Here is a 22,778-nt window from a genome sequence, read left to right on the forward strand (position 1 = left end):
ATATTTATTAATGTCTAATAAATGTAAAAATCATGCTGCTGTGCTTTTCTGAATGTCGAATAAAAGAAAAAAAAATCCCAGCTAATTAAATGAGCTCCGCATTATCAGGTGTTGTCACTGATTAGGAATCTTGGAACAAAAACCTGCAGCCACAGGAGGTCCCCAGGACCGAGTTTGGGAAACACTAATATAGAGAGATTGATAGGGAGATAGATATGAAAGATCAGTTTATTATATAGTGCCTTTCATACCCATTATCTGTGTAATATCCTTCTATGTAGCCATCTTAGATAACACATACACAGATTCACTCATAAGCCATATTGCACATACAGCAGTTGTGTATGTGGACACGGAGATATGCTCACACTCACACACACACACACACACACACACACTCACACACACACACACACACACAAGACATGCAGGACCATGTAGATATGCCCAAATTCCTGGTAGGACAAAAATATAATCAGTCCATGTATTCAGAGATGTGTGTGCATACATGTACAGTATAACATGTTCACTTACACACTCACACACTCACACACACACACAGTGATAATACAGTCAAGGCAGAGATCTGCATGGACACACTCATGCGTAGGCACACTCGGGCATTCTGTGCGTGTGACAGACATGAACACAAACAAACAGAGGGTCACCAGCATGTCCAGAGATGAGCGCACACACACACTCACTTTCTCATCTCATGGCAGCTTTCCTTGTTTGACTGGTGCTGCCTGAGCTGTGTAACGGCCCTCGGCGTCAAGTTTGGATTTTTATGGGTTCTAAGATTATGAACCTCATGTTACAGATGTTTATGCCAGCATTCCCGCTGGCTATGCCACCATGTCTTAAACACACCATTGCCATGGTTCCTCACCTTTGAGCCTCTTTGTGTTTTTTTTGCGCCACAATTGTACGACTCCTTGGATACCAATCTGACTTACGGTAACGCCGTGGTCCATTCTCTTTTGAGTTTATAGTGCCTTTACCACGTGACCTCAGTACAGGCTTTCCTGTAATGGCCTCCAGAATATAAGCCTCCCCATTGGGTGGGAGAACTACATCGCCACACTGGTACAGGACACATGCTGATGGCACTGTCACACTCTTGGCCTTCTGGGACATTTTGCTCTGACCTTTGCATTGTCTGTCTGTCCACAGATTCTGGAGCAGCTGAAAATGGCAAACTCTGAGACTTCGTATGACCAGCTGGTCCACCAGGTGGAGGCGCTAAGGAAGGAGAACTCGCACCTGCGCCGGGAACTGGAGGACAACACCCACCACCTGACCAAGCTGGAGACAGAGACGTCAGACATGAAGGTGAGCGAACCCGAGGACGAAATGAAGGCCTCCCAGCCTCATGTGTGACCTGGTGCCTGACCATGGCTGCCCTTCTTCTTGTTGCAGGAGGTCTTAAAGCAACTGCAGGGCAAACTGGAGCAGGAGGCTCGGAGCCTGGCATCTTCGGGGAGGGCTGATGTGCTGGAGCAGCTGAAAGGTACGTGTGGCGGGTGAGAGTTAGAGCAGGACAACATTTTCACTGGCTGTTTCACTTCAACTGTCACAAGTGCAACAAATGAGGTGTAATCAATGCATGCTGACCCAAACATGGACTGTTGGCCTACGGCTGGAAGTGCAGAAGTGTCATCTAATCCAGTATTTTATAACCTTTATGATGTTGCAACCCACTTTATTCCAAGTGTCTTTGAGACCCATCGAGGAAGGGTGAAGGGGGAAGATTGAGTGCGATCGTTGGGGCAATCCAATGTGTGACCCACCGCGACCCACTTTACAACCAACCTCACCCCACTACTATTAGAAATATTTGCAGCCTGTCCACTAACCTAACTGAAATGAATTCAACAGTCCACAGTCCCCACAATGTCACTCACAACATGACCATTCCTAGGTGTTTGCGCTTTTATGGTCACTTTGACATGTCCGAGATTACGGCGAGAGCAAAAGGACTAGAAGATGACAAGACAGGCAAACGTCATAAAAATAAAGTCAGAGAATAAATCGAGAGCCAAAGAAACAATCCTAGAACATGACAAACTCGTAATAAAGCTAACTAATCACCAACAGAGCATAAGGAAACAGCGTTAATCCACTGAGGGGTAAAAAAACAACATGTGCACAGTTCAATTTCCAGAGACATACCGACCCCGACGTTGCAGTTGCAGCCGACTGGAATCGATCTTTCTCCTCGTTTTATTGAAGAGAGTCAACTCAGAGGCGCTTAGGGGCAAAACAGAAGTTATTTAGAAACAAAAGGGGGGAAAAAAAACAGGGAATCACACAAACAGCCCCCCCAGGCCCCCAACAGCATCCACTATACGTCACCTTTCTTTAATAACACAATAAACACATCTCTCTATTATAAAAGGAAATCTTGAGACGAGACTTTCTTAGAGATAATTTCCCGGGAAAGATAATTTCAAGTCCAGCAAGACGAGACTTTTTACCAAGAGATTTTGACAAGTCCCGCCCTCCTCTCAAACATTTACAAACACGCCCATGGTCCAATCAACATTTACAACCACGCCACGGTCCAATCAACATTTACAACCACGCCCACAGTCCAATCACATTTACAACCACACCCACGGTCCAATCAACATTTACAACCACGCCACACGGTCCAATCAACATTTACAACCACGCCTACGGTCCAATCAACATTTACAACCACGCCCACGGTCCAATCACTTCCCATTCGTGTGAATGGAATGTTCAAACACAGTTCCTGCGCTCTTGGAAATAAAAGACAAAGAGTAGAAGACAAAGTAGAACATCGTAAAGAGGTTAAAAAATGTCGGCACAATACACGTGCAGAGCATGTGAGAGATAATGAAAGTACTAAAATTCGAAAGTCTCAAAATCGGATAGTAGAGATCGCATTAGCTCTAACAAACGGAAATTATTACTCGGTGAAATAACGGAACAGCGAAAAGAGATGGAATATATGGACAGGTGATATGACAGAAGTATGTAGTTATTGTTCGGCTTTAAAGTTTAAGTCAGAGACTTGTAGGCTGTCTAATTCGTGTTTCCATCAGGGAAAAGTAGGGTTTCTTCCCAATGAGCAGGCGTATCTGCGAGAATAAAAAGATTTATTGTTATTTCGCATCATTCAATGCTCAAAACGTAGAGTTATGCAATTCAGGACCATACGCTATGAGAATCTGTGGTCCTGCAACAATTAAAGCTACGACAAGTTTAATTTCAAAGAAACCACAATTCGGTCAGGTTTATATTTATGATCACAGAGAAGCGATGCAACATAGAGTCGAAAGAGTTAAACGATCGGACTTATTAGAAATTCTACAACCAATAATGGATACAAATCCATACATCCAAAAGTATCGCACTTTACACAAAATTCATCTGCAAAACGTGAACATAGAAGCTTTCTTGGATTTCTATATAAATCTGAAAGATCACTCCTCGCATATATAATAAACCAACATGTGTCGAATTGTCAGCGATAATAGTTTCAAAGATGGAGATATCAAAGACAGAGCTGATATTCGCGTTTATCCAAAAGCAACGCACAATTCGTCACAAGCAGCAGATCCGGGAAATGAGTAGCGGGTAGGGCCTGCACGGGGGTTGGTGAGCGAAGCGAGCAGTGGGCAGAGCCCCCCAGGTCATAAATATTAACAATAAGCAAAGTACAAGTGAATATTGGCAACCATACAACTTGATAAAATGCTGATGTGTAGTTTCAGGCGGCACACAGACTTGTTAGTTACCAGTTAAGGCCTCATTTGTGGTCAGCCTTCTTCAGAACGGGCCGCATGCCTGTCTCAATATGGCTGCCGAGCTGTGCTCTCCATTGTGTCGTTCTTTTCAGCCTATGATGTGACAGAGAGATGCTTCTTCATGATGATGGTGTGTGAGAGAGAGGGATGGAGGGGTAAAGCAAGCAACTTTATAGGCTCTCAGTCCAAACCCTACAGCCAATAGGGTGTCATGGTATTTAATGGCTTCTGATTTAAAACCAAGCAGGCAACTTTAGACCAATAGAATTCTGGGGCGAGACAATGGGTTTCACACCAAACCCCCAGCAGTGGCGTAGCTAGGGAGGCGCAAGGGGGGACATCTGTCCGCAGGCACAGCATCTCAATCAATCAATCAATCAACATTTATTTATATAGCACATATTCATACAAAAAAATGTAGCTCAAAGTGCTTTACAAAATGAATAGAAAAATAAAAGATACAATAAAAAATAAACATAAGTCAACATTAATCATCATAATATAGCACATTTTCATACAAACAGGAGCTCAAAGTGCTTTACATATTAAAGAATAGAAAAATAAAAGACACAATAAGTCAACATTAATTAACATCGAATAAGAGTAAGGTCCAATGGCCAGGGGGGACAGAAAAAACAAAAAAACTCCAGACGGCCGGAGAAAAAAATAAAATCTGTAGGGGCACCAGGCCACGAGACCACCCAGTCCCCTCTGGACAATCTACCTAACATAAGTCAAACAGTCCTCTTTGGATTTAGGGTTTTCATGAAAGGACCTGATGATGATGGTCACGTAGACTTCTGGCTTTCAGTCCATCAATGTTGGTGCATCAGGATGCTTTGAGTAGGTGGTGGTGGCGCAGGCCGCCACCACAAAGAAACGGAAAAAGAAACAGAAGAGAGAGTTGGGGTCAGTACGGATTGTAGAGCCACCATGAATAGTTATTATGATGAATTGAACATACAGAGTATCAGGATTAAGTTAAAGTGAAGTTAGGAGAAGGCCATGTTACAGTAATGTGTTTTCAGCCGTGTTTTAAACTGCTCTACTGTATCAGCCTGGTGAATTCCTTTTGGCAGACTATTCCAGATTTTAGGTGCATAGCAGCAGAAGGCCACCTCACCACTTCTTTTAAGTTTAGCTTTTGGAATTCTAAGGAGACACTCATTTGAGGATCTGAGGTTACGATTTGGAATATAACGCGTCAGGCATTCCGATATATAAGATGGAGCAGATTATTTAAGGCTTTATAAACCATAAGCAGTATTTTAAAGTCAATCCTGAATGACACAGGCAACCAGTGTAGTGACATCAAAACTGGAGAAATGTGTTCGGATTTTCTTTTCCCAGTTAGGATTCTAGCAGCTCCATTCTGCACTCGTTGCAAGTGATTGATGTCTTTTTTGGGTGGTCCTGAGAGGAGTGCGTTACAGTAATCTAGTCGACTGAAAACAAAAGCGTGAATTAATTTCTCAGCATCTTTCAATGATATAAGAGGTCTAACTTTACTTATGTTTCTTAAGTGAAAAAATGCTGTCCTAGTGGTCTGATGAATATGCGATTTAAAATTCAGATTACAGTCAACGGTTACCCCTAAATTTTTTACTTCCGTCTTAACTTTTAACCCTAGTGCATCAAGTTTATTTCTGATAACCTCACTGAATCCATTATTGCCAATTACTAAAATTTCAGTTTTCTCTTTATTTAGTTTGAGAAAATTACTATTCATCCATTCAGAAATACCAGTAAGACATTGTGTTAGTGTATCGAAAGAGTCGGAGTCATCAGGTGCTATTGATAAGTAAGGGGCACCAAATCCCAGGGGCACCAAACTGATGTTTTTACGACAGTTTTGAATGAAATGTTTTCCATTCTTAAATGCACTAAAAAGTAAATAAAAAACATTCGCATCCTCAGTCCATCACTCCATCAGTATGAGGAGATCTTTTTCCTGTTTTTAGTCTCTTTCTGGTTTCGAAGCATGTATTAGTTCTTTATACCCAACAGACAATAATTCATCCCCTCCACTACTCGAACATGCTTGACTCCCACCCAGAAACATTTCTGACGTTATTAAACAGGTCGCGCGACTGACATGAGGCATTAGTGTATCCTTGTCTGTCTAAGTTGTGGCAAACGCCATTTCTGTGTGCCAAGTGATTTGTGTTTATGTGTTTGATAGAAAATTGATTGGGCTGTGATGAAGTATTCTAGTAGATGGCTGCAAAAGTCTAGACGATTCCCCATCATATTTTCGTACGAATAAATTGTAAGTAATGCAGTTTTCATAAATATACTAGCAGACCTTGTGTGCTTCGCTGCAGTCGCTGTAGTTGTAGTAATTATAAAACAAAGTAGAAAGTAACAGTAAACCGCAACACCGCCAGGAACACCAGTACACCGCGTCTACTAAACACTAAGAAACACTAAGTAGAAACACTAAAGGAAAAAATACTATTCAGTACGTACTGCGTCTGGTAAACAGTGAATCAGTAAAGGAGAGACGACTAAACACGAAGGACAAAGAACGGCAAGACCGCGTCAGCTGCGGAGCTCAGCTCGGAGCGAAATGAAGTCAATGAAATGAGGTGAACGGGAGGGGAGATGATCACGTGACTCGCCCACCCGCCTTAACTCTCCATCCCTCCACAAACACAGTCTCTCGGATCCCAACTCTCCTTTATATGTACAGATAATTATTTTGCTTTATAATTTGCTATATACTATTTTAAATGCGGAAAAAATAAAATTTCTTACAAAAACTAATGACTGATTTAGATTTTAAAGAACGCGAGGCGGCGTTATCATTTTCGGAGACTTGTATGACGTTTTTTTCTTAAAATACTATTATTTTAAATACATTTTAACAAATTTTCTTTCCCTTCCCCATTGCATTTTGGCAAACAGGAGGGGGTGCGAAACCCTAGCCTACGCCTCTGCCCCCCAATACCATTTGTTAAGGTGAAGATTGCCAGTTAGGTAGTTGATTGAGAGAGAATCACTGGCCAAACTGGTTTTAGGCCCTTCCTCTGACTCTGTCATAAAATTACAAAGACTCGGTCCTAAAGACTGGGGGTCTTATCCATTAAAACCATTGCTGTTCTTATCAAACAACAACAACAACATTTATTTATATGGCACATATTCATACAAACAGTAGCTCAAAGTGCTTTACAAAATGAAGAATAGAAAAATAGAAGACACAATAAAAAATAAACATAAGTCAACATTAATTAACATAGAATAAGAGTACGGTCTGATGGCCAGGGTGGACAGAAAAAAAAAAAAAAAACTCCAAAGGCTGGAGAAAAAATAAATAAATAAATAATCAAAATTAAAATGATCAATGCTATAACACTAATGTCTAAGTTACAAATAGACATACACCATATTTATCAACTTATATATAACATTTCACACCACAATGCAGATTTTCCAAGGATCATACGGTGCATCATCAAGTCCTTTTGACACCCACTGCACGCCCAACCTACCTTTAAAGGGGTCTCTCTTTGAACTGCCTTTCCCGAGGTTTCTTCCATTTTTCCCTACGAGGTTTTTATTGGGAGTTTTTTCTTTGTCTTCTCAGAGAGTCAAAGCTGGGGGGCTGTCAAAAGGCAGGGCCTGTTAAAGCCCATTGCGGCACTTCCTGTGTGAGTTTGGGCTATACAACAATAAACTGTAAAATGTAATGGTGCAGCTGAATCAGGTTCCACAAAAAGGGGCTGCCACGTTAAATGAAAAAACTTGCGTATGTACAGTACGGGTCATTTCTTGTCAAATTAACTGATTTTCCAGAAATCCTACACACTTCGTTCTCAACAAATTCTGAACAAAATAGCAGGTGTGCCCTTGTAATCCAGGGGACGCCCTATGGAAATGACTTTGATGTAAGATCGATACTTTCTGAGATGCGGCCATTTCTGTGAGGGCAGAAGGGTGTCAGATATGACACAGCGTTATTTTTTCATCAGTTTCGCAAGATCGGATCTAAAGAATGAAACCACCTAGCAGGCTCAAGTTTTGCATGCCGGTACCTTTATGGGTATAGGATGTATCCATCCATCCATCCATTATCCAACCCACTATATCCTAACTACAGGGTCATGGGGGTCTGCTGGAGCCAATCCCGGCCAACACAGGGTGCAAGGCAGGAAACAAAGGCAGGGCGCACTCACACACACACACACACTAGAGACAATTTAAAATCACCAATGCACCTAACCTGCATGTCTTTGGACTGTGCAGACACGGGGAGAACATGCAAACTCCACATAAGGAGGACCCAGAAGGCGAACCCGGGTCTCCTTACTGTGAGGCAGCAGCGCTACCCACTGCGCCACCGTGCCGCCCAGTATAGGATGTAACGAAATCAAAATGTTTGGTCCAGATGACACCACTTGGTAAGAGCAGACCTTGAGGTGTCTTGTCTGTGTGTCTTTGGCTTGGCCATGTTTAGCCGACTTCTAACTGATACGGCCTGCCGACATTTTGTCCACGTTCAGATACCTGCGCAGGGCTTTTCAAGAGGTTATCAACAAACAAGAAACTGCATCAGGGTTTGACCAGCAGACCTCTCAAATGTGAAAAAAAAATCATTTTGGGGTCCATACTGACCCCTACTCTCCCTTGTTTCTTTTTCCGGTTTCTCTTTGGTGGCGGCCTGCGCCACCACCAACCTACTCAAAGCACCATGATGCCCCAGCATTGATGGACTAAAAGCCAGAAGTCCACGTGATCATCATCATCATCAAGTCCTTCCGTGAAAACCATAAATCCAAAGAGGACTGTTTCATTTATGTTAGGTAGATTGTCCAGAGGGGACTGGGTGGTCTCGTGGCCTGGAATCCCTGCAGATTTTATTTTTTTCTCCGGCCGTCTGGAGTTTTTTTGTTTTTCTGTCCCCCCTGGCCATTGGACCTTACTCTTATTCGATGTTAATTAATGTTGACTTATTGTGTCTTTTATTTTTCTATTCTTTATTATGTAAAGCACTTTGAGCTCCTGTTTGTATGAAAATGTGCTATAGAAATAAATGTTGTTGTTGTTGTAATTTCCAGACCAGCACTGTGGAAATGACCAGACATTTTAAAAATGATTTTCCTGTGTCCTACACGGTCTCATCTTTCTCAAAAAAGAGAAAAAAACAACCTTACTTCTTCTTTTATTTTCCACTCTAAACTTGGGTTAAATTCATCATTTGTCAAGAATGATAATCATCAAGTTCTTCATCACTAACTCGTCATAAGATTAATGGAAAACAATAAATCACCAAAGACACGTTAAGCACCACACGTGAACAACAGCTCATGAAATGCCACACGAGTTCTAATCAGATGTTAACATCCTGGCATTGCAGCAGCAGCAGCAGATATGTGACCTCCTTTCTTTTCTAATTCAGTCCAAGTGCAGAGTTGTCGTTGAGGTGGTCCTGTAGCCTCCCGCTGACCGTTGCAGGTTCACTAAGCAGTGCAACGACACACTAGAATGGCGCCCAACAAATATTGTCTTTAGGTGGCAATGGAAAGACTGAGCAGGAGAGTTTGGATGCATGAAATATGTCAAGATGTCCGATTCTGCTTGTCACCAATCACACCAACCCGACATTTGTCATCATACATACATACCAACATGGTCTCCAATAGGACGTTGGTCTAATGTGAGGGACTCATCTGATCCATCAGGAGCTCGGCTGCTGCTTCAGTGCTAAATATTCGGACAGTCGGTCAATTGACCGTCTTCACCAGACACCCCGCTGACTTGGAGTCTGCCATCTCCTGTAAGGATGGAACTGCGGTATTCTCGAGTACCGGCGACGCCTTTGGACATGGCATCGTCTGATCAGCAGCATGAGACAGGACATCATCATCTGATATCAAAATAGAAAATATAATTTTTTTAAATAAAACTATATTATTTACTTTAGATATAAATGCACTAAAAAGCAGAAAATGCAATTTTTCTTTAACCACAATGGTCGTAGTTATATGTGACTTAATAAAATCGTGGCGCACGCATAAATTAATCAATTCAAGCCATTTTTGAAACTTGTTTAGCATGGTGGGGAATTCCAATGTTTTGTTTTTTTGATGATGAAAGTAGCTATCGCAGTGGTGGCACTGCTGTCTCGCGGTTAGGAGACCCTTAAGGGTTCGCTTCCCGGGTCCTCCCTGCGTGGAGTTTGCATGTTCTCTCCGTGTCTGCGTGGGTTTCCTCTCACAATCCAAAGACATGCAGGTTAGGTGGATTGGCGGTTCTAAATTGGCCTGGTTGTGTGTGTGTGTGTGTGTGTGTGTCCTGCCCAGGATTGGTTCCTGCCTTGTGCCCTGCGCTGGCTGGGATTGGCTCCAGCAGACCCCCGTGACCCTGTACTTAGGATATAGCGGGATGGATAATGGATGGATGAAAGTAGCTATTCAATTAATTAGACCTTCCCTGTCACTCTTGCCGATACCCATCTGTCACAAATCACTCCTGACACTCTTCTCCACCCTGTCTGCACTCTCTTCTTCACGTCTCTTTCATAATCCCCATTACTCTGTTGATCCCAAGTATTTAATCTCATCCACCTTCACCAACTCTACTCCCCTCATCCTCACCACTCCACTGACCTCCCTCTCATTCACACACATGTATTCTGTCTTGGTGGTCCTACTGACCTTCATTCCTCTCCTTTCATATCTCCACCTCTCCAGGGTCTCCTCAACCTGCTCCCTACTCTCACTACAGATCACAGTGTCATCAGCAAACATCACAGTCCATGGGGACTCCTGTCTAATCTCGTCTGTCAGCCTGTCCATCACCATTGCCAATAATAAAGGGCTCAGAGCCCTGATGTAATCCCACCTCCGTCACTCCTCCGCAGACCTCACCAAGGTCACACTTCCCTCGTACATATCCTGTACCCTTCTTATGTACTTCTCTGCCACTCCCGACTTCCTCATACAATACCACAGCTCCTCTCAGTCACCCTGTCATTTGCTTTTTCCAGGTCCACAAAGATGCAATGCAACTCCTTCTGTTCTTCTCTCTACTTCTACATCAACATCCTCAGAGCAAACATCTCATCTGTGGTGCTCTTTCCTGGCATTAAAACCATCCTGCTGCTCACTGATCATCACCTCACTTCTTAGCTGATCTTCCACTACTCTCTCCCATAACTTCATGCTGTGGCTCATCAATTTTATCCCCCTGTAGTTACTTCAGTCCTGGACATCCCGCTTATTCTTAAATATCAGCCCACCAGTCCACTTCTTATCCACTCCTCAGTCATCCTCTCACTTTCCAAGATTCCATTAAACAATCTGGTTAAAAACTCCACTGCCATCTCTCGTAGACACCTCCATGCTTCCTCAGGTATGTCATCTGGACCAACAGCCTTTCCGTTCTTCATCCTCTTCATCGCTGTCCTTACTTCCTCCTTGCTAATCCCTGTTTTTAAGGATTCAGTCCTCTGAATGGATTCGTTTCTTCATTAAATGGCAGCCAAACAGAAATGAGATGTGAAACGAGCCGACAGATAAACAGCTAAACTGGAATGTCAAAGTCCAGCCGATTTCACTCCTACCACTTTCTTAATGATAAGCTGATTCTTTCTGTTAATTAAACTCGTTATTTAATTCCATGGCCTGTTACTGCTCTCGTTCTGCCACAGCAGACTGGTGATTTTCTGTTTTTTGCTAAGACCACTGTAGAGATGTTTTCGTGACCAGAGCAGACCGACATGACCGAGACCTTCACCTTTCTTTATTTTCAGGTGAGCTGGTCATGTTGGCGGCTCGTTTTGTGTCTCATTATTGTTTGGCTTCTCATGAAGGAAACAGAAACAACTAAGGGGTCCGAGTCACGTCAATTAAAACGAAGGCTAAACAAGTGAATCAGCAACAAAAACGCCTCACTAATTAAGAAGATGATTAGAAGGAAAACCTGCAGCCACTGCGGCCCACCAGGACCGGAGTTTGAGACCACTGGTGTAGGCAAAGATTTACAGTTGTGCTTGAAAGTTTGTGAACCCTTTAGAATTTTCTGTATTTCTGCATAAATATGATCTAAAACATCATCAGATTTTCACTCAAGTCCTAAAAGTAGATAAAGAGAAACCAGTTAAACAAATGAGACCAAAATATTATACTTGGTCATTTATTTATTACGGAAAATGATCGAATATTACATATCTGTGAGTGGCAAAAGTATGTGAACCTCACGGATTAGCACGGAGTGTGAAGGTGAAATTCGAGTCAATGGGATGCCAATCAGGTGTGAGTGGGCACCCTGTGTTATTTAAAGAACAGGATCTATCAAAGTCTGCTCTTCATAACACACGTTTGTGGAAGTGTATCATGGCACGAGCAAAGGAGATTTCTGAGGACCTCACAAAAAGAGTTGTTGATGTTCATCAAGCTGGAAAAGATTACCAAACCATCTCTAAAGAGTTTGGACTCCACCAATCCACAGTCAGACAGATTGAGTACAAATGGAGGAAATTCAAGACCATTGTTACCCTCCCCAGGAGTGGTCGACCAACAAAGATCACTCCAAGAGCAAGGCACACGTGTAATAGTCGGCGAGGTCACAAAGGACCCCAGGGTAACTTCTAAGCAACTGAAGGCCTCTCTCACATTGGCTAATGTTCATCTTCATGAGTCCACCATCAGGAGAACACTGAACAACAATGGTGTGCATGGCAGGGTTGCAAGGAGAAAGCCACTAATCTCCAAAAAAAGACATTGCTGCTCGTCTGCAGTTTGCTAAAGATCACGTGGACAAACCAGAAGGCTACTGGAAGAATGTTTTGTGGACGGATGAGACCAAAATAGAACTTTTTGGTTTAAATGAAAAGCGTTATGTTTGGAGAAAGGAAAACACTGCATTCCAGCATAAGAACCTTATCCCATCTGTGAAACATGGTGGTGGGAGTATCATGGTTTGGGCCTGTTTTGCTGCATCTGGGCCAGGACGGCTTGCCTTCATTGATGGAACAATGAATTCTGAATTATATCAGAGAATTCTAAAGGAAAATGTCAGGACATCTGTCCATGAACTGAATCTCAAGAGAAGGTGGGTCATGCAGCAAGACAACGACCCTAATCACACAAGTCGTTCTACCAAAGAATGGTTAAAGAAGAATAAAGTTAATGTTTTGGAATGGCCAAGTCAAAGTCCTGACCTTAATCCAATTGAAATGTTGTGGAAGGACCTGAAGAGAGCAGTTCATGTGAGGAAACCCACCAACATCCCAGAGTTGAAGCTGTTCTGTATGGAGGAATGGGCAAAATTCCTCCAAGCCGGTGTGCAGGAATGATCAGAAGTTACCGGAAACGTTTAGTTGCAGTTATTGGGGGGTCACAGCAGATACTGAAAGCAAAGGTTCACATACTTTTGCCACTCACAAATATGTAATATTCGATCATTTTCCTTAATAAATAAATGACCAAGTATAATATTTTTGTCTCATTTGTTTAACTAGTTTCTCTTTATCTACTTTTAGGACTTGAGTGAAAATCTGCTGATGTTTTAGGTCATATTTATGTAGAAATATAGAAAATTCTAAAGGTTTCACAAACTTTCCAGCACAACTGTACATCATGTTCCTTTTTGGGCGTTTCAGGCTACGTCCACACTACCACGTTTTCATTTAAAAATGAAGTCGAAAATGAAAACGATCTCGGTCCACAGTGGAGTTCAAGTGTATCGTTTTTCAAAAGGATTCCTGTCCATACTGAACGGCCGAAAATGAACATGACGTAAACCTTCGCTCGCCAGCACCAGGCATCTTCACTTCACTGCATTGTGCTTTTGTCTCTCTCTGTCCGGCCACATTCTACACCCGTCCACCTCATTATGCTCCTTCTTATTACTTTTTCTGCAGGAATTCCTCCTCTTAACTCAACAGATTATTGTAACAATTATTGATGTCGAGTGTGATGTGTCAAGATCAGCGGTAGGAAGGACATCTGTTTTGATTCCCATCCCACCATGCCCATCATGGTGCCCTGCTGCCTGGCCTCTCTGGTACCCTGGCTGATGGGCAGTACCCTTCTTGTAATAAATGCAGCTCACAGATTGTCTCTCCGTTTCCTCCCTTAGAGCTGCACATGGACCTGACAGCTTACTATGAGCTCAAATGCCAGCCTCACAACCTGAGATGTAACAAAGGAGCCACCGTTTCAAGTGAGTCCCTGCTGAGGGATGTGACGTTCAGAGGAGGTGGAGGAGGAGGAGGAGCAGGAGGAGAAGGCAGCCCCCCGTACCCCGATAGCAGGCAGTCCTCTTCAGTGTTGGGAGAAGGTGGTGCCCTGCATGCCGGGACCCCTCAGGTGCTAGAAGGCACTGTACACAAGAGTGGGCCTTCAGGGGAGGACTACGTGACAGCCCAGCATCTCGAAGAGCTGGAAAAGGAGAGGTAAGTTGGAAGCCAGGTGTGCCGTGGCAGCTAACAACAAGTAGGCAGAAGGTTTAAAAAAAAGAAATAGTCTACCTGGCATTTTGGGGCATGCCCTGGCACTTTAAGATATTTGGTCCTTGAGTCAGTTCTTGTGGGTGTCCAATGTGTTTCCAATGAGCACAGAATTGGCACACGGTAATGAAGCTAGCCACAGCCTTCCAAGTGACTCCACCTCTTTTTAGTTTGACTCCACCCCATGTCATGTGGCTCTGCCCCAATTTTGTTAACCACGGGCATTTAATGCCCAAATACTCCATAATGCCGTATGGGTACGGGCAGCAATTTGGCAAATGTGATGTGACTGGCTGTCATTCAGTGTGCCCCCTGGTGACTAAGGCATTGAACTTCACTTGACTTATTGTGTGAGACTGCACTACAAAATAAGATATAAACAATTAAAATGTAGCCTTATAAAGCACCTTTGGCTGCATTGAATTTCATAAGTGAATGCTGTTGTGTCACTTTCTCTAAGTGACTTCCTCTCAAAGGTTGGTGATGTTCCATTAATGAGCGATTATAACTTGCACCTTTTTTCAGTGTATTTGCAGGTATTGTTGGGATTAATATGAATTATTGTGCCGCTTTAAACAGCAACATACTTTAACAAACACCCAACCTTTACTTTAAATAGTGCCTTTCTACAGTGAATACTAATACACCAGAGATATACACCAGTGTGTTTTACTACAGCGGGAGCACAGACTATCTAATGGAGTCAGTCCAAGGTGGGCTTTGAGATTAAAGTGCAATGCTTTAGCCACTAGGCTACCCTGCTCACGTGTAATGCAGTCCCCCCAAGACTGCTCATTTAGACCCCACCACACAACTGTCTGTGTGGCCCCCAGCATTCCAATTAGCTCACCTGTGACCCACTGGATAAAATATAAGGAAACATTTGATAGAAATCCTGGCCTTGAATAAAAACATCTACCAAATACAGTACAAAATAAATAAACCATGTAGTTCACTCCACATTGGGCGCAAGGCAGGAACTAACCCTGGGCAGGGTGCCAGTCCATCAGGGTCCATTGACACTCACACCGGGCCAAAAAACTTAAGAGGCAGGGAAGGCAAAATACACGGGGCATGTGGAGAAGGGACATGCGGACACACAAAGACTTTAGGCCAAGAGGCTGGATCAGTGAGGTGGTGCTGATAACCACTGCAGGACTTTTTCTCCAATAATACTCTAATAATAACAACAATACAATAGTAATAATTATAATAGTAGATCTGCGGTGGGCTGGCGCCCTGCCCGGGGTTTGTTTCCTGCCTTGTGCCCTGTGTTGGCTGGGATTGGCTCCATCAGACCTCCGTGAGCCTGTAGTTAGGATATAGCGGGTTGGATAATGGATGGATGGATGGATGGATGGATAATAGTAGATAGAGAGGAAAGGCACTATATATATAGAATGATGGACAGTGTGAAAGACACTATATAATAGATTAATATGCAACACATTATATAATAAATATTGTGGAAGTCACAATATACTAGATGGATATAAATGAAAAGCACTATATAGCATAGACCAGTGTGAAAGGCACTATATATAATGGAGATAGATACAAAGATATGATACATAGGCAAGAAGGGCACTATATAATAAATAGACATATAAGAAATGTACTATGTAACATAAAGATGAATAGATATAAACACCACTATATGACAGATAAATTGATCAGAATCACATTTATTGGCAAAGTATGCTTACATACAAGGAATTTGACTCCATTTTGTTTTATGGTAAAGAAATTTCCCCCTGGAGACAAATACTAGTTCTATCTATCTATCTATCTATCTATCTATCTATCATATAGTGCCTTTAATTTTATCTATCTATCTATCTATCTATCTATCTATCTATCTATCTATCTATCTATCTATCTATCTATCTATCTATCTATCTATCTATCATATAATGTCTGTCATTTTAACGCCACTTTACAATAACATGTAGTTAAAACAAAGCCCAGATAGTCTTATGGTATCCAATTCAAGTGAACAATTGAGTGAGAAATGCAGATTCATTATGAACTATCAACATATCTATCATTATAGAGTGCCTTTCCTATCTATCTATCTATCTATCTATCTATCTATCTATCTATCTATCTATCTATCTATCTATCTATCTATCTATTATATAGTGTCTGTCATTTCTTTCTATTATATAGTGCCTTTCCTAAATATCTAACATTATAGAGAGCCTTTCTTGTCTATCCATCTATCTATTAATCTATAGTACCTTTCATGTCTATCTATTTCAGGGGTCTCCAGCTCTGGTCTTGGATGGCCCCAGTGGCTGCACGTTTTCATTCTAACCCTTTTCTTAATCAGTAACTTGTTTTTGCATCTAGTTAACTTGTTTTTGGATTCATTTTATTTGACTTGTTTTATAAGATTTGTTCCCCTGAATGTCTTCATCGTTCCTCTGAATTACTTCATTTCTTTCCTTAAATGGCACCCAAACAGAAATGAAACGTGAAGTGAGTGAGCCAACAGAGGACCAGCTAAGTCAGCACCTCAAACTCCAACCATTTTCACTCCAACCAGCTGCTTAATGAGGCGCCGAGTCGTTAATTAAACGCGTTCTTTAATTCCATGGCTTGTTGCTGCTCTCGTTGTACGATAGCAGACATTTCCGAAATTGTTCATTTTCTCTTTTTTAAGAGCTCCGTTAAAATGTTTTGTGGACCTGAGCAGATCCCCATTCCTGAGGCCTTCATCTTTCTTTATGTTCAGATATTGTATGATGGACACGGTTTGCTGGTCGTGTTTTAGCTCATTTTCTATCTCATTAGACAGTATGAAGGGCATTATGTGATAGATAAATAGATACAAAAGGCACTATATAATCCACATTAATAAAAGGAAGTGTCTGTGTGTCCATCTTGTTGCTATGTTTCAGTCATTCCAACAGATGGCGCATCACAAAAATACATTACAATACAATACAATACAGTTTATTTTTTGTATAGCCCAAAATCACACAGGAAGTGCCACAATGGGCTTTAACAGGCCCTGCCTCTTGACAGCCCCCCAGCCTTGACTCTCTAAGAAGACAAGGAAAAATTACCAAAAAAAAACCTTGTAGGGAAAAATGGAAGAAATCTTGGGAAAGGCAGTTCAAAGAGAGACCCCTTTCCAGGTAGGTAGGTACATTGCATTTGTCATTCTAACAGATGGAACGTCAGAAACACAAACTGTTTTTTTAATGAATTCCAGACCAAATGGGATATAACAGAGACATATCCATTGCATGGTGCACTGCAAACACTAACATTTTTTTACTTAGATTTCAACCTGTCTTAGACGGGTAGCATAGCTAGTATACGAGGGACATTCAAAAACTTTCTGCACTTTTTTTTAACTCTGTTTATTAAGAATTTCAAAAACAAATTATACATCACTTTTCTACACAATAACCTTCCTTTGCGATGCAATTTTCCCAGTCACATGACAATCTCAGACACGCCCAATTACTGCACCTCCTGCCTTCACCGTTTCCAATGAAAAAATAAAAGGGCGTAAACTTTTTGAACGTCCCTCCTGTATATGAAAGACACTATACAACAGATAGGTAAATAGATATAAAAGGCACTATATGACAAATAGATAAATATGTAAGGCACTATATGATAGATAGATAGGTAGATATGAAAGACACTATATAAGATGCTAGATAGCACTTTATTTGTCCCAAGAGCAATGTAACTTTATAAAAGTTCAAGAAATATCATAACAACCAACGACCACCCACCTCCTTAATTTTATCCTCTTTCCTTTTCCAGGATTCTGCTTCTCCGGGAGATTGAGAAGGAGGAGAAGGAGCGGCACTGGTACTACAGCCAGCTGCAGGGCCTGTCAAGGAGACTCGCCGAGCTGCCACACATCGACACGGTATGCCTTCCTTCTTTCCTTCCTTTCTTCCTGCCCTGGGACCTCCTCGTCTTTCTCATTTTGGATGGGTTGTGACTGGACTCGGGTTCAACTTGTGTCCACTCTGTGGTCATTCACCAGCATGTCACATGTTGGAGTTAAGCAGATGTGTCCTTAGAACTCGCTGCAGGCCAAAAACTCTCTCGAGCAGCAGTCTAGTTGTACGTTTCTTCAATGGCTGGCTCTTGTGATGTCCAAAGCTCTTTTGATGGAAGAGAAAGGTGGCTTTATCAAAAAAAACACGAGCACATGTGTGTCTCACGGGCTGCCTATGTCCATATTGGGGGGTGAGAAGGGGTTTGTGATGGGGGTGGTGTCTCTACCTTTGTCTGACTCCTCCCATTGCTTCTTTTATCTGACCTCCTCACTCCAGCCATGAGGAGGTGCCAATCAGATATCAAAGTGTTGCTGCCCCCAGCTGATACCAGGTAACAGGACACCCTCCTGAGATACAAACTGGATGGACCAGTCATAGGACTTGGGACAGAGCCAAGCCAACTGCTAGCCCTCCCCACCCCGAGACACCAGTGGTCTATATAAATGGGAGGAGGGGCAGGAGGGGTGGAGCTAAAACCCACATCGAACCCCCAATGAGATCACTTTTGAACAGATAGGGTGGAGCCTAATTTTGACATTGAGAGACAGGAAGGTTAAAAACTAGGGGCTGGGCTAAAGGCCACTGCTGTAGCATGTAAGAAAGCCCACTACCGAGAGAACAGTGATCTACATACAGTATAAAACTGGGAGGAGCCAGATGATAAAGACAGGCAGACTCTAGGAAAGAACAAGGGGCGAGGCCAAATCCTATTTCTGATGCCAGGTAAGACCATGGAGAACAGTGATCTGGCATAAAACCTGGAGATGTGCAGAGCTGTAGTTACTACAAGGGGATAAAATTAATGAGCCACAGCATGAAGTTATGGGAAAAAGTAGAGGAAGCTCAGTTAAGGGAGGTGATGATTAGTGAGCAGCAGGATGGTTTCATGACAGGAAAGAGCACCACAGATGGGATGTTTGCTCTGAGGGTGTTGATGGAGAAGTAGAGAGCAGGCCAGAAGGAGTTGCGCTGCATCTTTGTGGACTAAGAGAAAGCAAATGACAGGGTGAGGAGTTGTGGTATTGTATGAGGAAGTCGGGAGTGGCAGAGAAGTATGTGAGAGTGGTACAGGATATGCACGAGGGACCGTGGTGACCGTGGTGAGGTCAGTGGTAGGAGTGACAGAGGTGGAATTACATCAGGGATCGGCTCTGAGGCCTTTCTTATTTGCAATGGTGATGGACAGGTTGACAGACGAGATTAGACAGGAGTCCCCATGGACTGTGATGTTTGCTGATGACATTGTGATCTGTAGAGAGAGTAGAGACCCTGGAGAGGTGGAGATCTGCTCTAGAGAGGAGAGGAATGAAGGTCATTAGAACCACCAAGACAGAAAACGTGTGTGAATGAGAGGAAGGTCAGTGAAATGGTGAGGATGAAGGTAGTAGAGTTGGTGAAGGTGGATGAGTTTAAATACTTGGGATCAACAGTACAGAGTAATAAGGATTGTAGAAGAGAAGTGAAGAAGAGAGTGCAGGCAGGGTGGAGTGAGTGGAGAAGAGTGTCAGGAGTGATTTGTGACAGACGGATATCAGCAAGAGTGAAGGGGAAGGTCTACAGGACAGTAGTGAGACCAGCTATGTTATATGGGCTGGAGATGGTGGCACATGAGACAGAGCTGGAGGTGGCAGAGTTAAAGATGCTAAGATTTGCGTTGGGTGTGACGAGGATGGACAGGATTAGAAATGAGGACATTAGAAGGTCAGCTCAGGTGGGATGGTTTGGAGACAAAGTCAGAATGGTGAGATTGCATTGGTTTTGAGATGTTCAGAGGAGAGATGCATGCTGGGTATGTACGGAAAAGGATGTTAAAGATAGAGCTGCCAGGGAAGAGGAAAAGAGGAAGACCTAAGAGGAGGTTTATGGATGTGATGAGTGTGACAGAGAAAGATGACGAGGACAGGAAGATATGGAACAAGATGATCCACAGTGGTAACCCCTAACGGGAGCATCTGAAAGAAGAAGAAGATGAAGAGTAGAAATGAGACATTCCAGGGAATAAAATCAGATATGGGGAGAACAAGTGCAGAGACAAAATCCCACTGGTAACACCAGGTACCATATATGCTCCAATAGAGGCCCCCGGCATTTATTTGCAAAGCTAGCCTCAGCTCCTGGCGCTAATCTAATAGAGACCGGCTGCTATTAGAGACTGGCCATTATTAAGAAAAACCTTCAGAACGCAATATTTTTTCACGCGTGTCGGTATAGGTAGGTACACAAAAACAGCTACTTTATTTGAATTTCACACGCTGCATAAGACCGTTAAAGATAAATGGCAATGTCTTTCTGTACTTTTCACTGCTATTCGTCATCCGAAGACGCAATGACAAGAAAATTCCATTTTAGCGCATACAAAGATGGCAGGTCTTTCTTTGTTATTCCCCTCTCTGCCCAAAGGGTAGATTTTGTAATCCAGGGCCTCGCAGGTCGAAAATAAGTAAATGCATCCCGGGTCCGACGGCCTAGGCTAATCTCGTTGACAACAAAAACGATAAGGAATGTGCAGCTGGTTAAAAGTGATGAATCTTCGCGGAGACTCTTCATAGCAAAACACATTTGTACCACTCTCTGTTTATCACTACCGTATGGTATTACAGCATAACGACCGTATTTTGGTCAACCCGGCACGAAAATGAAGATGTTTTAGAAACTGGTATATCCATATTTCTTATATATGCAACGTGCTGACATATATTGCACATGTCTATAAAGATACAGGCGCTTACAATGTACGCTAGTAGGCAAATATCAAAGATCTGATTACTGTTAGAGACCGGCTACTATTTGGCCGCATCCCCTCTGAAGCCCGGTGCTTATTAGAGACCGGCGACAATAAGAGACTCGCCGTTTATTGGAGCATATACAGTAACAGGGTTAGGGTTAGGCGTTAGGGTTAGGCTTAGGGTAGGGGATATGGCCATTACTGGCAGGCACTGGTACACATGTCCCATTTTAAAACTTTTAATTTTTTCTTTCTGTTTTTTTCTCCTCACCCCCTCCTAAGATGTTATAAAAGCTTTTTAAATATTGAATAAAAGATTCTTAAACTATCCTAAATCTAAGATCAAAAAATTTTTTTTTATATAAATAACTCAATCAAGGCCTAAAAAAAGATATTTTTTGGGGGTATTAATAAAATCAAAATTCCTAAAAATATTGATAAAATTAATAACCCCACTAACCCAAAAATTCGTCCCCCCTAAAATTTTACACTTTACCACTCCCCTCATCTAGGAACATTTACAATTTTTAAAATAAATAAATAAATAAAATAAGCAGATCTCTAGATAAGCCCTAATTCCCTAAGTCAATAAATAAGTAGAAAAACAATTTAATAAATCCATAAATAGTTAGAAAAATAAATAAATAAATAAATAGGGTTTAGGGTTAGGGGTTAGGGTTAGGGTTAGGGCAATCCCCCAAATGGGGCCACAGTTGAAACAGATAGAAAGAGGTGGAGCCCAGAATAGGTAGGATTGGGGTGGAGCCAAAATCCACTGCTAACATTATGTAACACAACACTCCCCCACATGACCCACTGATAGCAATGGGAATAAGGAAGAGCTTGGGGTGAGCTTACTGGTAACAGCAGGTAACAGCACAAGCTGGCTGCACGAGGGGCCTGACAGTGCATGTTCTCTCCCAGGGCCTGGACCACTCACAAGCCCCAAGATGTCATCCATCCTGCCTCGAGAGACCAGTTACTCACTGATGGCAGTGGTAAGGGACTTTTGGAAAAAAACCCCAGTGTCACACATGGCCAACTTCAGGATGAAAGCAATGGCCTATGTGGTTCATGACGGTAGTGATGGCACCACATGGCACTCAGCCCTCCTCATTGAATCCCTGTGTGACCCTAATCCGAGTGACCCTAAACTGGCCTATGAGTGACTGAATGCATTGGCGCCCCCTACAGGGCAGGTTTCTACTGCTTTACATATAGGCTATGCCACTGCAGCGGTGACCAGTGCAGTGCCAGTGACCATTAAGGGTGAATGAATGGATGGACAGTGTATTCTGCATGTCTCCAGGACTCACAGTTTCCCACTTGCTTGTCTCGTTTCAGTTCTCCTTGCAGATGGACCTGATCAGACAGCAGCTCGAGTTTGAGGCCAATCAGCTGCGCTCGGTCATGGAGGAACGCTTTGGCACCAGTGACGAGATGGTTCAGCGCACGCAGGTCTTCCTTTTCACTTCTTTTGTGTTGCTTACAGCAAGAAAGAGACACCAACAATGGCTAATTCTAAAATCGTAAATGTCGTGGCTCTTGACGTCCTGATTGTGATGCTTAACGCAGCTCAAGGAGGCAGGGTTCTTACTAAGCTGTTGTGGAATATGCTCAGTCAACTTCACACTTCATATGGTGCCTTTCAAAACAAGCTAAACTGGTACAGTCACACAAGGGTGTCACAGAAACTGGGGCTGCCCCTCCACAGGTCCGACACTTGTTGGCTGAAAGTCGCGTTAAAGCGCAGTTCACTGTTCTGCTGAGGGCTGTGTGGTGTGGCCATG

At 42.7% G+C, this 22,778-nt stretch overlaps 1 protein-coding gene across 1 annotated transcript in view; it reads left to right on the forward strand.

Annotated features, from left to right (window-relative positions):
• apc2 (APC regulator of WNT signaling pathway 2) overlaps window positions 1–22,778 on the forward strand; it is a 118,165-nt gene that overhangs the window by 41,682 nt on the left and 53,705 nt on the right. The window contains exons 2-6 of the mRNA XM_039767118.1: window positions 1,174–1,332; window positions 1,420–1,510; window positions 13,863–14,178; window positions 18,019–18,127; window positions 22,333–22,446. Coding sequence (XP_039623052.1) covers window positions 1,174–1,332; window positions 1,420–1,510; window positions 13,863–14,178; window positions 18,019–18,127; window positions 22,333–22,446 — 789 coding nt within the window. The remainder of the gene's footprint in view (window positions 1–1,173; window positions 1,333–1,419; window positions 1,511–13,862; window positions 14,179–18,018; window positions 18,128–22,332; window positions 22,447–22,778) is intronic.

The sequence above is a fragment of the Polypterus senegalus genome, chromosome 10 (genome assembly GCF_016835505.1).
Source record: "Polypterus senegalus isolate Bchr_013 chromosome 10, ASM1683550v1, whole genome shotgun sequence".
NCBI lineage: Eukaryota > Metazoa > Chordata > Cladistia > Polypteriformes > Polypteridae > Polypterus > Polypterus senegalus.